The sequence below is a fragment of the Harmonia axyridis genome, chromosome 6 (genome assembly GCF_914767665.1).
Source record: "Harmonia axyridis chromosome 6, icHarAxyr1.1, whole genome shotgun sequence".
NCBI classification, from domain to species: domain Eukaryota; kingdom Metazoa; phylum Arthropoda; class Insecta; order Coleoptera; family Coccinellidae; genus Harmonia; species Harmonia axyridis.
The window spans coordinates 3505094-3521085 of NC_059506.1; the positions used below are offsets into that span (position 1 = coordinate 3505094).

At 36.1% G+C, this 15992-nt stretch overlaps 1 protein-coding gene across 1 annotated transcript; it reads right to left on the reverse strand.

Annotated features, from left to right (window-relative positions):
* Window positions 1-2004: 2004 nt before the first annotated feature.
* On the reverse strand, window positions 2005-10082 carry LOC123682447. The gene is made up of 6 exons (XM_045621054.1): window positions 9501-10082; window positions 8278-8377; window positions 6890-6991; window positions 2442-2597; window positions 2290-2376; window positions 2005-2222 (listed from the first exon to the last, which is right to left on the reverse strand). Exons 1-5 carry the CDS (start codon window positions 9959-9961, stop codon window positions 2308-2310), a joined length of 888 nt encoding a protein of 295 aa, XP_045477010.1. The 5' UTR covers window positions 9962-10082; the 3' UTR covers window positions 2005-2222; window positions 2290-2307.
* Window positions 10083-15992: the final 5910 nt, after the last annotated feature.

Consider the following 15992-nt stretch of genomic DNA (forward strand, 5'->3'; position numbering starts at 1 on the left):
ATATTGAATGTGGTTTAGTTGAGAAGTTTGAGAAATTTTCTTTGACACCCCTGCATATGGCCCGCAGCAATAGCCTGCTCTCTGGGCAGCTGTCATCTTTTGATATTCGACAAGTAAAAACTATGCCAAAATGGAAAGATACACGATTCAACAACGCATTGATTTTGATTACAAACATGATGGAAATTTCGCAGTCACAGTTCGCCAAACTAGAGAACTTTTGGGTCGTATTGAAGCACGTCAATAGGTAAACTGGTGGAAAATTCGAGGTGTTAAGGTAAGCTAGTAATGGGAAGAATCGAAACCGTGTGCGTCCGTCAAGAACAAATGAGAATATTACTACTGTAGCTCGAAGTGTTGACGAAAACCCAGATTTATGGATTCCTCATCGATTTTGGCAAATACAAAAACGAGATTACACTGTATTTTGCATAAAGACATAAAGGCTTATAAAATTCAGTTAACACGAGAGCATAAGCCTCAGTTTCAGCGTGTACTTTTCAAGGCGCTAAATTTCTTTCCAGCGAGCATTCTTTCGAGATCTGAGAATAGAAAAAATTCGCTGGGGGCCAGATCTGGCGAATACGGTGGATGCAGAAGCAATTCGAAGCCCAATTCATGCAATCTTGTATTTGTTTTCATTAATTTGTGACACTGCGCATTATCTTGATGAAACAGCACCTTTTTTCTTCGAATGGGGCCGTTTCTCAATGATTTCATCCTTCAAACGATCCAATAACGCTATAATAATCGCTGTTGATGACGAGTTCTTTGAAGAGTTGCAAACCGAGACTTCCAATGCACCTCATCAAGAATCAAGACTTCAGTTCTCTAAAAATTCATCGATAAATATTTCGTGAAACAATAATTTCAAAATTTTGGAAGTGCTCGAGGTTGATGAAATAACTACACTCACCTAAAGTGTTTTCCAATAAGAGGTTTCATTTTGAATAGCCCGCACTTTCTGGGCAGCTGTCATTTTTTGAACATTTGATAAGTAAAAACTAAGTCATTACTTATGGTGGTGTTATACACCGTACCTACCTAAGAACTAAGGATTAAGAACTATGAACTAAGAACTAAACCTAAGAATTCAGTGGCGTTTATGCACACTCTTGTTAGTTCTTAGTTAAGGCATGCGCACGTGCTCGAACTACTTTCTATTTGTTCTATTCTTTGATGGTTGACATTGATATTTATTGTGAAAAAATTTAATTTAATTTTTTCAAATACTCCTAATACTTTTTATCGATAAACACGAATAAAGAACATAAAATGATAGAAACTGGTACTTGTTAATATTGCAATTCTATGTGGCGCACGCGCACTTCTATATTTTACCTGAGCCCCAAGTTCTTAGTTAACAGTTGGTCTGCTAGTGTTAGTTCTTAGGAAACGTGCATAAACGCCCTCATTGATTTGTTAGTGTTCAATTCTTAGTTCTAAGTTCTTAGGTTTAGTCTTAGTTCTTAGGACTGGTGCATAAATCCACCATAAAATGGAAAGATACACGCTTTAACAACGCAATGAAATTTTGCAATCACAGTTCGCAAAACAAAAGCTCTTTTGTGCTTCGTGAAGTACCCTCTTAGGATCATGGGGTCCTGCGCACTGGACCAAACAAGTACTTTCATAACTTGATAGTCATTCCTGAATTTTACGAGTTCTTTCATTGCGTTGAATTCTCTTTGTGGATTCCGGTGTTACATCCCGAAATTTGGAGAAATCTTCGGTTAGGCAACCCAGTGATCTCTGTCTAATACACCTTCCCAATACATTGTGGAGGAGTGACTCTGCTGTATTGCGGCAGCCACTGTAAACCCGCCGGGCCGCACTAGAATGTGATGTGAAGTCTATAACGCCACCTCTCGGGCAGACAGAATCACGACAAGTTAGATAAATACTCATCTCATAACTAAAGTGAATTATCGATTATGCTTTTCTAGGAACCAAGGCTACGGCTATAAAATAAAAAGGATAAGATCAAAATACTGTTATGAATATTGCCAATACTGATTAACTTGTTCAGTTCACAAAATCAGATTCATTGTGAAATTATAATCAAATTAACTTTGTGGAGATATATAATTTGAAGTTGATTGCAGACACTATTTTTTTTACGATCGAAAAAAACGTTGGTGAGGGATTGGTCCAGATGTTATTAAGTGTAGTAGGCTGAGCAGATCCAAGGTTTCCATCGAAATTTTTGGTAGTTAACGATCCTAAAAGAATTCATGTGAGTAACTAAAAATATGTTTATTTAGCATATTCCTCATTCGTTCAACTCACAGTTGCATCCAGGTGGATTTATTTTGAAGCATTCACTTCTTCTATAGTAGATAGAAATGCAACTGCAGAAACTGTTTTCCTTCCGAACTGAAAATTGCATGAATGAAAGTTAGGGTATTCAAAATTCATGAGGAAAATTCAGAAAATATTACCCAAATAATAAAAGTTGAGTCTAATATAATAAGTCCTCCAGGTTTCATCAACCTCTCTTCATTGACATGATTGAGAAACATTTGATAAGTCCTTTTGTTCCTGTTATTCCAATTGAACCATTGACAATCCATGAGAACATCCCATAATTCATTTCTCTTAAATATTATTGTAATGATAAAGTATTGGTCAATTTCTGACTTCAATACTTCTATTTTGGTTTATTATGTCCAATTAGTTACGCACAGGTAGTTAATTTTAGAATTGAAAACCTCACCATGTTTATTTATGTTGAATAAACATTATTATTATTTATTTGAGGAATAGGAATATACAACCGCTGCCTGAGGTTCGTCAGGGCGTGTCTGGAGCCGGCGCTGGACATGACATTGAGAGGACGACACTGCCGAGGAATAAAGGAGGCAGAGGTCTGCTAGTCATCATGGAACTTGCCCATGGGCAAATTGAATGCCTACGAATATACTTCAAAGACAAATCAGGCATGTCAGAGGTCTACAAAGTACTGTGTGAAGCAGACGAATCATCACCTTTACAACTGCACACGGAGCAATTCTCATACAACCTCCAGACAATCCAAGAAAAACTGCAAAGACGGAGAGAAAAGCCACTACATGGACGACATTTCAACGAGGTGAACCAGGATCATGTCGACATTGAAGCGTCGAAATATTGGCTCACATTAGGTGCAATGTATCCAGAAACGGAAGAATTTTTTTTTGCCATCTAAGATCAAGTGATCTCAACAAGAAATTACTGCAAGCATATCATAAAGGATCGAACTATTACTGACGATTGATGCCGTTATGGATGTCCAACGAATGAGACAATGCAACATATCACGGGAGGATGTCAAATGTTTGCAGGAAATGAATATAAAGAGAGACACGATGCAGTAGGAAAGATACTACACCAAGAAATGGCAACTAAATTAACACTTATTCATTCTGAAGAAGTGCCATACTACAAGTACCGACCGGAAACCATCCTGGAAAACGAACGCTATAAACTGTACTGGGATCGTACAGTTTTGACTGATAAAACAGTCCCTCACAACAGGCCAGATATATTGCTAATTGATAAACATCAAAAAGCAACAATACTCATCGACGTAGCAATACCTAATAACAACAACATGCGTCAAAAAGAGGTCGAAAAAATTTCAAAATATAGGGACCTCGAATTTCGGATAAAGCGCCAGTGGGGAATGATATCAACGAAAACTATTCCAATTATCATCTCAACAACAGGAATAGTACCCAAAAATCTCAAGAGAAATATCAAGCAACTAGGACTTAGTGAGTATATATATATAATATAATGCAAAAAGCTGTTCTTTTAGGTACTGCAAGAACGGTGAGAAAATTCCTAGGAAGCGAAGGACAGGTCCAAGGATCGCGTGTAAGAGGACCAGAAGTTCGACGAGAACCAGGGGGACCACTAGGACCGGACACGACCGAGCTCTACCCTTCTGATATTTAAAATATCTGGGATTGAGTGAATGTTCCTCTTAGCGAGAAGTGAGAACCCTTATTATTATTATATTATTATTAATTATTCTCAGGGCTTTTTCATCAAATTTTGACAGTTTACGTGTTGAAACAATCGATAACCTTTTAACTACCAAAAGGAGGAAATTAGAACTGCCACGGGCCGAAAATCATTTAATTGGGTGGAATTCCAAGAAATTTTTCAAACAAGAAGCATGTAGATAGAAAAGGAAGTACAGATAGATTAAGTAATCGAGGATTTAGGGAAAATAATAATAGAAGCTCAAGCTCAATCCTCTGAATACCGAAATAAGAGTCCACTAGCTTCAGACGTGAAAGAAAGAGACGTATTAGATCAAAAAAAAATCGAAGAAACAATATAAACGAATACTCAATCCCGAAGACAAAACTGTACTCAAAAAATTGATCAACCAAGTAAAATGCAGAGTTTATCGAGTATTAAACAAAGATTGGGAGAAAAAAATCCGAAAGAAGTGACTAAAGAAGAAATCATGAAGTTATCGAAACACTAAAATATAAAATCACCCGAAATAGATGGTATACAAAAAAAGTTGGAGCTTGGCATAAAATCACAAATAAAGCAAAAGCCATATGAAAAATAGGATATTACCCAAACAAATGGAAAAAGGCAGATACAATACAACTACAATATGCAAGAAAGGAAAGTACCCAAAAGTATCAATGAACTACCGACCGATAAGCTTACTATAGGCTTCGAGCAAATCAATAAAAAAACGGATCCATTGAAGCATAGAAGGATTCGTAGAAAATAATACCTGATCACAAAGAGCACTCAACAATACACCAATTGGTACGACTCACCGATGATAAAGAAGAATATGATTATATCTGCAGCCACCAGTGTTATATTTTTGGATTGGATGGGTGTATATATTATCACTTTCGATATAGCATTCGATATAATATGGCACCAAGGACTATTATACAAAATGAAGATGAGTAAAATTCAAACCAAATGAACGAAGTTGATAAAATCGTACCTGTGATAAAATTGTACCTGGATATCAGAAAAGTCAGGATAAATACATACAAGATTGCCTAGTCTTTCTACTTTTCCAGTAGAACACGAAAATCAATAACCAGACAGAATAACATAGACATAGATCAAAATAATTGCAGTCTACTTTGGAGTCACTACAGTAAAGAAAGAATATCATGGCTGAAAAACCCCAGGGCAACTTTTCGTTCTGAGCTGAACACGAAGAAAAAGATGTTTTGAAATGTGTATAATGTTCAAGTTAAATTAAAATCTTTTGGTACAAAAATCAGTTCATCCTCCCAGTTCATTGATTTTGAAGGCGATATATCAAGAAATTAAATTTTAAAACATATGATTCTCCAGAATATATTTCTTATTGCTAGTCGCTCTTTTTAATTGATTTTAGATAGGTACTCTACTGGAAATAATAAACCATAGTTTGCAGTATATTCTGAATTACAGAGAAATATGATATTCTAATCTGATTAGAAGTACCGGCATTCTACTGCTAAAGCTTTTGAAGTCTCAAAAATTTCAAATAAAACTTAGATAAATAAGAATATGATACTCGTAGACCTTTGCTTCAAACTAAGATGCATAGAATCCCTGGTGTGTACTGATTCGATTCTGTTTCAGACTTTTTGAGATATTTGCTTTGGTGTTCTGCTTCACCAGAGTTCTGTAAGGTAGCGCTCTTCAGAAATTTTCAAATTCCCGCTATCTGCCTCGCGCCAAAATACTGATTTCAGACTTTACAAACTTTCACAATAAATTACAATTCAGTTCCTATCGAATTTTCAATGAAATGAATGGAATATAATGACAGAGTATAGAAGATTGTTACGAGCATAGAATATAAAATATTATTGTTCTATACTAAAAGGTCACGAGAGACGAGAATCAAGAGAAATATAAACGATGTATGCGCCATCTGAAACAAACGCAATCCCTCGAAATCAAGTAGGTATAAATCTCAAAAATCGCCCGTTTTCTATGAAAGTTTTACAGGTGTATATTATTATTATTATTATTTGAACTGGGGTCGTTTTGGTTCGGTAAGCCTTCCGGGAACTGCGACCATGCAGATCTTTTGTTCTCTACCCTACTCATTTATAGAAACCTAAGGAGGTAGTCAATGACGTTAATAAAACTGACAACCTCCTTAGGGGCCTTGGCCTAACGGTCTGGTATCCAGGACCGGCTTACCCATGTGAATGATTCTTAGGCCAGCCAGCTCCGGACACTTGCATACCATGTGTTCGGCTGTTTCTGCTTCCGATCCACAGAGCCTGCAAATCTCGACTGCTGACTTTCCCATACGGAACAAATGATGTTTGTACCGACAGTGCCCCGTCAGCAGTCCCACCATCACCCGAAGCTCGGCTCGCGACAGCTTCAGGAGCTTTTTGGCATAGGTAGGTGAAATAGTCACGAATTTCTTTGCCTGAGCAAGTCTAGGAGTGTTAGTCCAGTGGATTATCCTGTTGTTCAACTCCCAAAGCTGGACCGCAGCTTTATATTGGTCTTTTCCTAGCCCACAGAAAGGCTCAGGTCCAGCAGATGTTAACCTTGAGGCACTTTTTGCAAGTTCATCAGCTTTTTCATTTCCTTCAACCCCACAGTGCTCTGGTACCCACTGTAGAGTCACCTTATTTCCTCTGGCCAGTTGCCTTATGGTGTTACGGCACTCCCCAGTCAGCAGAGACCCCGTTCAACACGATTCCAGGGATCTCAGCGTGGTTTGGCTGTCCGTGGTGATGTAGATATGCGCCCCCTTGAGGTTCATTTTGAGACACTGCTGAGCGCATACGTAAACAACCATTATAACATACGTAAACAGCCATTATACAGGTGTATAAGTAGACACACCCGGTTTTCTATGCATCTCACTTCAAACTAATAATTTTTGAGATATACTTACTTGATCCCTGAAAATTTGTCCATAGATTACATAATGTAATGCTATTTCAATTATAGATAACCAAACCATGAAAACTAGGATTATATCTGGCCCCAAGTCAACCTGAAATCAGTTATGAGGATTTCATAGATATTCAACCGGAAATAGGTAAGAAGAACTCTCCAATTTGGTCTGATAGTTCTAAATACAGGGTGGCCATTTGAAAACGAAACGGACGAGATTACAGACGAAATAAAGTTTTTCGATAGAAATGCTCGGACAGGTCGATTTCTGTTTCGAGGGGGACAACTTAAGATGCAGGTTACGGACGCATAGCGCTTCAACCCTTGCTGCTACAACCCCCACCCCCAATTTTTGAATAGGGAAGATGGGGTGAGTGATACCTCAATTTAAAGATATTTTTATACTGATTTCAGCACAGTAATTGTTTTTTCATTTTATGCATTAGTTCTCGAAATATTCATGCGTTAGTTAGTTAGGAAGGAAGCCTCAGTCATGGTTGTTTTGAAGCTCAAAATGTCGATTTTTCACAAAGCACTACAAGTGCCATGAAAACACTACTTCATTTTCAAATACTTAGTTAAGAATATTTCGAGAACTAATGCAATAAATGAAAAAACAATTACTGTGCTGAAATCAGTATAAAAATACCTTTCAAATGAGGTATCACTCACCCCATCTTCCCTATTCAAAATTTGGGGGTGAGGGTTGTAGTAGCAAGGGTTGAAGCGCTATGCGTCCGTAACCTACATCTTAAGTTGTCCCCCTCGAAACAGAAATCGACCTGTCCGAGCATTTCTATCGAAAAACTTTATTTCGTCTGTAATCTCGTCTGTTTCGTTTTCAAATGGCCACCCTGTATATAATATAACATATAAGTTGTTGAAGGGACGAATCTCAACATAATTTCTCTTTCATTTTTTCTTGAACCTTTTTTTTTGGCAAATTTTAGATTTTTTTTTCGAATTGTAGCTCGATTCCTTGGTAACACGTCCCACTCGTCCCCACTTAATTCGTTTTTGTTATACAGGGTGATTCAAAATTCAGTACCAAGATTTTAGGGGCGTATTTTTCAGGTCAACATAATACTTTTCTCCATAATAATACGATTATAAATAAATTAAATGAATGAACATGTGTCCGCAAATGCTTCATTAACGACTACAGAGTTTTAAAATTTCAAGATTTTTTAGTTTTTTCTCCATAGCTCAGTTTTTGGGATATTGATATCAAATTTGAAATATGGGTTAGGTTTAAGGGTTTACATCATCCACCATGCCGAGTGATTGTAACAAGATTTTGTCCATTCCCCTAATTTTGCCAGTGTGTACAAGTGGTATCTTCATTTCGAGAATTAAAACATACGGTAACAATTTTTTATTGCTTACTTTAGCCAACAAATAACTGGTGAACATCAGAGCGATGAGTCCAAACCAAATCACAAGGAACATGGGTCGCCTGAAAAGGTCTCCACATAAAACTTGATACCTGAAAAAAAAATATCTATAAGATTTTCTTAGTCTAGATGTTCATGTTACACTGTGTTCCTAAATTGGAGGTACAAATGAAAATGACAGATTTCCGGATCATTTTAAGAAAAAAGTCCTATAATATGAGTCCCCAAACATTTTGTTTTGAGATACATGTGTTAAAGTTTAAGTTTTTTTCTCGTATAACCTTCCCTTCACAAGATATTCAATTTGAATTGGCCATAGCTATTCCAGTTTTAAGTTTTCACCATGTGATATGCTAATTTTGAATGCAAATCAATAGGGTGATATTTTTTCTGGAAGGATGCCTGCCTCCTTCCTCCGAAACTATATTTAGGTGAATGGCTGTTAGTTTAGAAAAAACCTCTGGTCCAGTCTTGTCGTATCTGCTATCGATTTCGAGAGAAAATCACTAGTAATCCTCAGGAAAATCCAAATTATTATAAAGATCCAGCTAGTAAGCTCTAATGAATGCATCAATTATAAGTTTTGTTATTTATTTACCCAATATGTAGCGAAGATTAATAAATATTTGATAAACTGATATAAGCATCACAAAAAGTACGACACACATAAACAACCTGTATATTGAAAGCAAAGCGTTCGTGTGCTCATATTCATAAAACTTTTTTTTCTCAAAATTATCCAAGTAATTTCTCATTTTCCTTCGTAACTCTAATTTGAGAACACCCAGTATAAGGTGAGAACTACCGAACTAGTAATAAAAAAAAATTATTTCGAGTAATTTGGTTCAAACTTCGTTATCAAACTTCTTTTTTTAACATTACGGATATGAGTAAAAGTTGTCGTCAAAAATTTTTTTTTCAATTATCCCCCCCAAGAAAAAAATATCTACGCCCTTGGTTCACAAGAGTCGAGAATTGAGAGAAATGTCAAATGTAAACGATGTATGCGCCATCTGAAAAAAACGCGATCCTTCGAAATCAAGTAGGAATAAATCTGAAAAATCTCCCGTTTTGTCTGATAGTTTTACAGGTATAAGTAGACACACCAGGTTTTCTATGCATCCCACTTTCAATCAAGACAAGAATGTCTTGTCAACCCCAAGAACGAGTTTTCAAAAACTCGAATACTAATCTACTGAAAATTTGTATACTGACCTATCTACAATTTGGTAATAACTCAGTATCGAAGCCAACCTTCTCTCAATTATTGCATGATATTGGTTCACGTCTTCATCAGAATATCTGGATAGGTCCAAGTCTCTTTCCAATCGCCTGCAGTCTTCTATCAATAACATATATTGAAAATGGAGTTGAAGAACAAAATAAAGCATGACATTTGAGTAGCAGTAAGTAACTTGAAAACAACAGTAATGAACCGAAACAAAATGTAAGTAGTGGACAATTTCGATAACAGGCGGCACATTTGCTCTCTTAATCATCATTATGATGTACAAAATTCCTGATCTGTCTGAATTTGTAGGAAGAATCGCTATCAGGCAGATGATACAGAGAGTAATTTGCATAAAAGCCATGTATCGGCCCATTTTTATTTTATCTATGATACTTCCCTTAATGGTGTCCCCTCTTGAAGAAAAACGACGAAAATTGTCCATCATAAATTTCTCGATGTTATAAACTTCTTTATTTTGAGTTATGTAAGTGAACGCAATTATTGAGTACTGCAAATGAAAAATCCAATGTGAGTTTAATTATCAACTGGCAATAATCATGTAATATTGTTTCTCTATTTTAGTATCGTTATGACTTGATTACAGTTCTAAAAACAGTGCTGTAATGAACTCATTACAGCATAGTTTTCAATCATTTTCATCAAAATTCAACACACGTCAATTGTCAAGATAATATAATTTGAATTTAGGGAAATGATTTGCGACATTATCAACAATTTTTTTTGATTCTGTTAGTGTTAAATCGATTTCGTCAGACATTATTCACGAATTCAATGCGTAATTATAAATTATTCAAAAATTCGAAACGTAATCTGTCAATGTTTAATCTGAATTTTTCATTTAGTCCGGGAGCCAGTAACAGATATACATGACCAAGTTCCTCTCCAACGGTAATTAGTAGAATGCATCAGATAATAGTAATAAAAAGCCTCGTGAACGTCAGCTCCGACTCGGCTAGCGGGGAGAGCGGCGGCAGCCCCCCAAACACGAAGAAAAAAAATACATTAAGTCATTTCCTCCCAACTGAAAATTTGTCAAATTGTAGCTAACCCAATACAATACAATCAGCTGGCTATAGCATAGTGTATTATACGTCAGCTGGTGCCTCAAACATGAAAAAAATAAATTAATTTTCAATGATTTTCTCTCAAACAAAAATTTACCGGATGATAGCTTATATGCAACTATGGATAAATATACAGGGTGGCCATTTGAAAACGAAACAGACGAGATTACAGACGAAATAAAGTTTTTCGATAGAAATGCTCGGACAGGTCGATTTCTGTTTCGAGGGGGACAACTTAAGATGTAGGTTACGGACGCATAGCGCTTCAACCCTTGCTACTACAACCCTCACCCCCAAATTTTGAATAGGGAAGATGGGGTGAGTGATACCTCATTTAAAAGGTATTTTTATACTGATTTCAGCACAGTAATTGTTTTTTCATTTTATGCATTAGTTCTCGAAATATTCTTAACTAAGTATTTGAAAATGAAGTGGTGTTTTCATGGCACTTGTAGTGTTTTGTGAAAAATCGACATTTGGAGCTTCAAAACAACCATGACTGTGGCTTCCTTCCTAACTAACTAACGCATGAATATTTCGAGAACTAATGCATAAAATGAAAAAACAATTACTGTGCTGAAATCAGTATAAAAATACCTTTAAATTGAGGTGTCACTCACCCCATCTTCCCTATTCAAAAATTGGGGGTGGGGGTTGTAGCAGCAAGGGTTGAAGCGCTATGCGTCCGTAACCTACATCTTAAGTTGTCGCCCTCGAAACAGAAATCGACCTGTCCGAGCATTTCTATCAGAAACTTTATTTCGTCTGTAATCTCGTCTGTTTCGTTTTCAAATGGCCACCCTGTATATGTCAGCTGGCTGTATCTTCGTGGAAAAACCGTCAGCTTATACTTTGAAAGTTATTACGTAGAAGTTAAGCGGATGCATCTATTGCCAATTTAAATGCATCAGCTTACCATGTTTCCCCGACTTACTGCTAGCTGATTTTTTTATTTATCACAGCAGTATAATAAGCTGAAATTACGTATCTTTAAGTATTCGGCATTACACTCCAATATTTCAAATATGAGTGTTCGGATCAAATAAATATTTCGCTTCAAGATTCTTGAAACGAATAAGAATGAATATAATTGAATAATTTGAGATATATTTAAATAAATAATTGATCAATTAGCTTCACTTAATTTAACTGGTTCTCGATAAACAATATTTATTATAAAAAAATGATTGAAAATTACAATGAAACTAACAATGTTATTTATTCACTTCCAGTCTCCGATTCATTATATCAGAATTCAGAGTCAATGTCAGAGTTGTTATTGAAAACATAATTTTTTTTTTCATGTTTGAGACACCAGCTGACGTATAATACACTATGCTATAGCCAGCTGATTGTTGTTTTACGTCTAGATATTGGGTTAGCTACAATTTGACAAATTTTCAGTTGAGAGGAAATGACTAAATTTTTTTTTTCTTCGAACTTGGGGGGAGAGCAGCGGCAGCCCCCCAAACACAAAGAAATAAAAGTCGGGTCTTAGCTGACGTTCACGAGGTTTTTTATTACTATTATCTGATGCATCTCACCGAGAAGAAAAAATCAATGAAATTTGCAACTGGCTCCCGGCCTAATTGAATTTCGACAAAGAAACTTGACTGAAATAGGAAAAATATCGTCTAATACTCGTTGCAGAAGGCAATTCCAACACTCATGCGTTCTGACCATTCTGCATTCTTGTTTTAGAATAATTATACTATTCTTACGCTATCCTTAGTCATCTCAATTTTCAGAAATATTTTGCTAGTTCTCTCAATCTTCCTTGAACTACGTCATGAAAACGTTTGCCCAGATGTTATTTGCACTCATGCCGCAATTTTTTTAAACGATGAACCCGCGTTTTTCAACCCTAGAGTTGAATATAATATTTACGAGATCTGAACTCTGGTGTCTATTGTTGACACATATTAATTAAGGGTTTTTTTTTTTAGAGCTATAGAACTTTAAATTGCAATAAAACAACGATGGATTATTCGAATGACATGAAATTTATTTATCCGCAAGATAATCTTGTGGCATTACATTTTAAATGATATGATTCTGGCATATGACCGCCACGGCTGGCTCGGATGTAGTCCAATCTGGACGTCCAATTTTTCGATGACTTTTTCCAACATTTGTGGCCGTATATCGGCAATAACACGGGAATGTCAATCGAGGTATAGAGCCATGATTACTAACTTTTTCATTCCTGAATTGAACAACCATGATGTCCAGGAGCTGTGGTTTCAACAAGACGGCGCAACATGTCACACAGCTCGTGCCACAATCAATTTATTGAAAGACACGTTTGGTGACCGCCTTATTTCACGTTTTGGACCTGTGAATTGGCCTCCAAGATCTTGTGATTTAACACCGCTAGACTACTTTATGTGGGGCTATGTAAAGTCATTGGTCTATGCGGATAAGCCACAAACCCTTGACCATTTGAAAGACAACATTCGCCGTGTTATTGCCGGTATACGGCCACAAATGTTGTAAAAAGTCATCGAAAATTGGACGTCCAGATTGGACTACATCCGAGCCAGCCGTGGCGGTCATATGCCAGAAATCATATTTTAAATGTAATGCCACAAGATTATCTTGCAATTCAAAGTTCTATAGCTCTAAAAAAAACCTCCTTTACTATGAAGCTGAATTCTTTACACTTTACTCGGGATAACTCAAGAAAACTCGTCATCCATTGACTGACACTTATGACAGTTGCTACCCCTACCTCTGTTTCAATTTTCACATATTAAAGTGAAAAATATAGCTATTATTACAACTAGGGAAATATGAATAGTATATTTCCCGAGGTTGTCAAAGTTACATCCCGAGGGCGGAGCCCGAGGGATGTATAGACAACCGAGGGAAATGTATTCATATTTCCCGTGGTGTAATCAATAGTTTTTTTCTGATTGAAACAATCTGATAAGGAAAAATTATTATTAGATTGTATATTTTTGTAATAATTAAATTTTTAACGTTGCTATGGGCCATGTTTCTGAGAATCTTGGTTGACTGGTTTCATTTTGACGTCTTGTCAAAAATAAAATTAATGAAAAAATGTCGAACTACGTCGAAACTCAAGCGGCAAAGGCCCGTGAATCTTTGGTTCCAGCCAAATCTCAAGCTGCCTACAGTAAAGAGTACGAATGCTTTCAGGAGTGGAAAAGAAAAAAATTGGTGGACGGTGTGAGCGATAGTATTTTGTTAGCATATTTCCAAGATTTGGTATGTTGCTCTGATTCTTGTTATTCTTGATGTATGATTAATTCATTCGATCCCCAGTCCCAGAAATATTCTCCAAACACGTTATGGCCGAAACTATCGATGTTAAGATCAATGCTACATTTGAAGGAAAAAACTGATGTCAAATTATTCGATGAAGTCGAAGCATTTGTTAAGAACAAAAATAAAGGATACGTTCCTAAAAAATCATCAGTGTTGTCCCGGGAGCAGCTCAAGACATTCTTGAGTGAAGCTCCTAATGACGTTTTTTTGATGTATAAGGTAAAAGTTTCATTTTGATTTCCTCTGTTGATAAGATTTTTACATTCATAATTTTGAAGGTTGTTTTAATAATGGAAATCTTTGGCGCCTGCAGAACACGAGAGTTGGTGAATATGCTATCTTCAGATATCGAAGATCGTGGTTCGGTAATCATAATCAAAGTCTCAAAGACTAAGAATGATATAAACAGAATATTCACTATAATTGATGAAGAAGATCTGGGTGCTGCTCGTTTGGTGAGGGAGTATTCAGCGTTGCGCCCGCAAGGCGTTCTTAGGTTCTTCGTAGCTTATAGGAATAAGAAGTGTACTCTTCAGCCTGTCGGCAAAAATACCTTCGGAAAAATTCCGAGTAAGGTTGCTGAATGGTTGGGTTTAGATAATCCGAAAACCTATACAGGTCATTGTGGAAGACGAACATCCGCGACATTGGTTGCCGATGCGGGAGCCTCAATGACAACACTCAAGAGACATGGTGGTTGGAAAAGTTCGTCTGTTGCAGAAGGCTATCTGGCGGACAGTATGCTGCACAAAAATAAGGTAGCGAAGATGATAGCAGGTGTGGAGGGTGAGCCATCTGCAGCATCACAATCTTTGAAGACCGTTTTGGGAGAATCGTCCGAGACTGCTGCTGCAAGGAATGTTCTCAAGAAAACTGTAGTCTCGTCGTCGAATAATTATGAACAAGATATTTCTTCTTCCTTTGTATCTGGTGGAAATACTTTTAGTGGAAATTTCAACAATTGCAGTTTCCATTTTGTTACTAAATAAAGAAATAGTTTCATATTTCCCTAGGGAAATATGAACTGACGTTTCATATTTCCCTTGGGAAATATGAGTGTGTTATGACACATGGTAACTAAGGCGATATAGCTCAATATTGGTTCGATCAGAAAAAAAATTTTTATTTTATATAAATAATATTTTTTTAAAGTCTTTTCATTACATAGAGAATATCTCTTGATATTTGCCATGTGAGTCCTATTTCTAAAAAATATTCATATTCTTTCCAGCTTCATCTCATTCATCATGTCATCAAAAATTGACGTGTTCTGACTCACTCATCAAGTTTCTGTGCAACGTCATGTTTTTCACATAAACGGTAGGTATGTTATTTCATTAGAAAGAAACCAACCTAACGTTATGGCAAAAAATAATGTTTTCACAGTATGAAATAACCTTCGCTGTTCTTATTGTAAGATCACTAATTGTATGTATACTCACGAAAATGTATGCAACTATATTTGCACCGTATTTTAAAACAAAGTAAAGATCTACTCCGTTATTGCGAAATTCAAGGATTAATAATAAAATATAAGAATGTATGGATATGAACGTTATCCTAGATGCATGTATCTGTATCTTAGAATCGTACCATAACCAGGATGTTCTTTTGATTGCAACCAAGGAACCTGAAAATAATTATCAGTTGGTTTGAGTATTTGATGTTCTAAGTGATTACTAACTTGGAATCTTGAACATTATTCTGGATTGAAGATTGCCTTCTTTGTTAATCCTATAAGTATCGTTATACATAGAGAGTTCATACAACAATACGAGTCAATATTATTTTGTTAATACGTTATTTTATAGAAGAGAGGAATTTTCAAGTATTGTAATAACTATAATTGTGGTACCTACTAATCTTGGATTATTTCGAAATGTATGCCATCCGAATGATCTGAAATAAAATTCTCAAATTGCTCAATGATTCATTTTAAATAAGAAGGTCGAGAATACTTCATCATAAATGTACGGTATTAGAGGGTGGGCATTGGCATTATACGTTGAATATTGGATGAAAACAAAAGTACATACGGTTCTTCGAATACAGAAAGTAATGCTCGTGTCTGGAAATGACCTTGAAATCTTAAAGAAACTA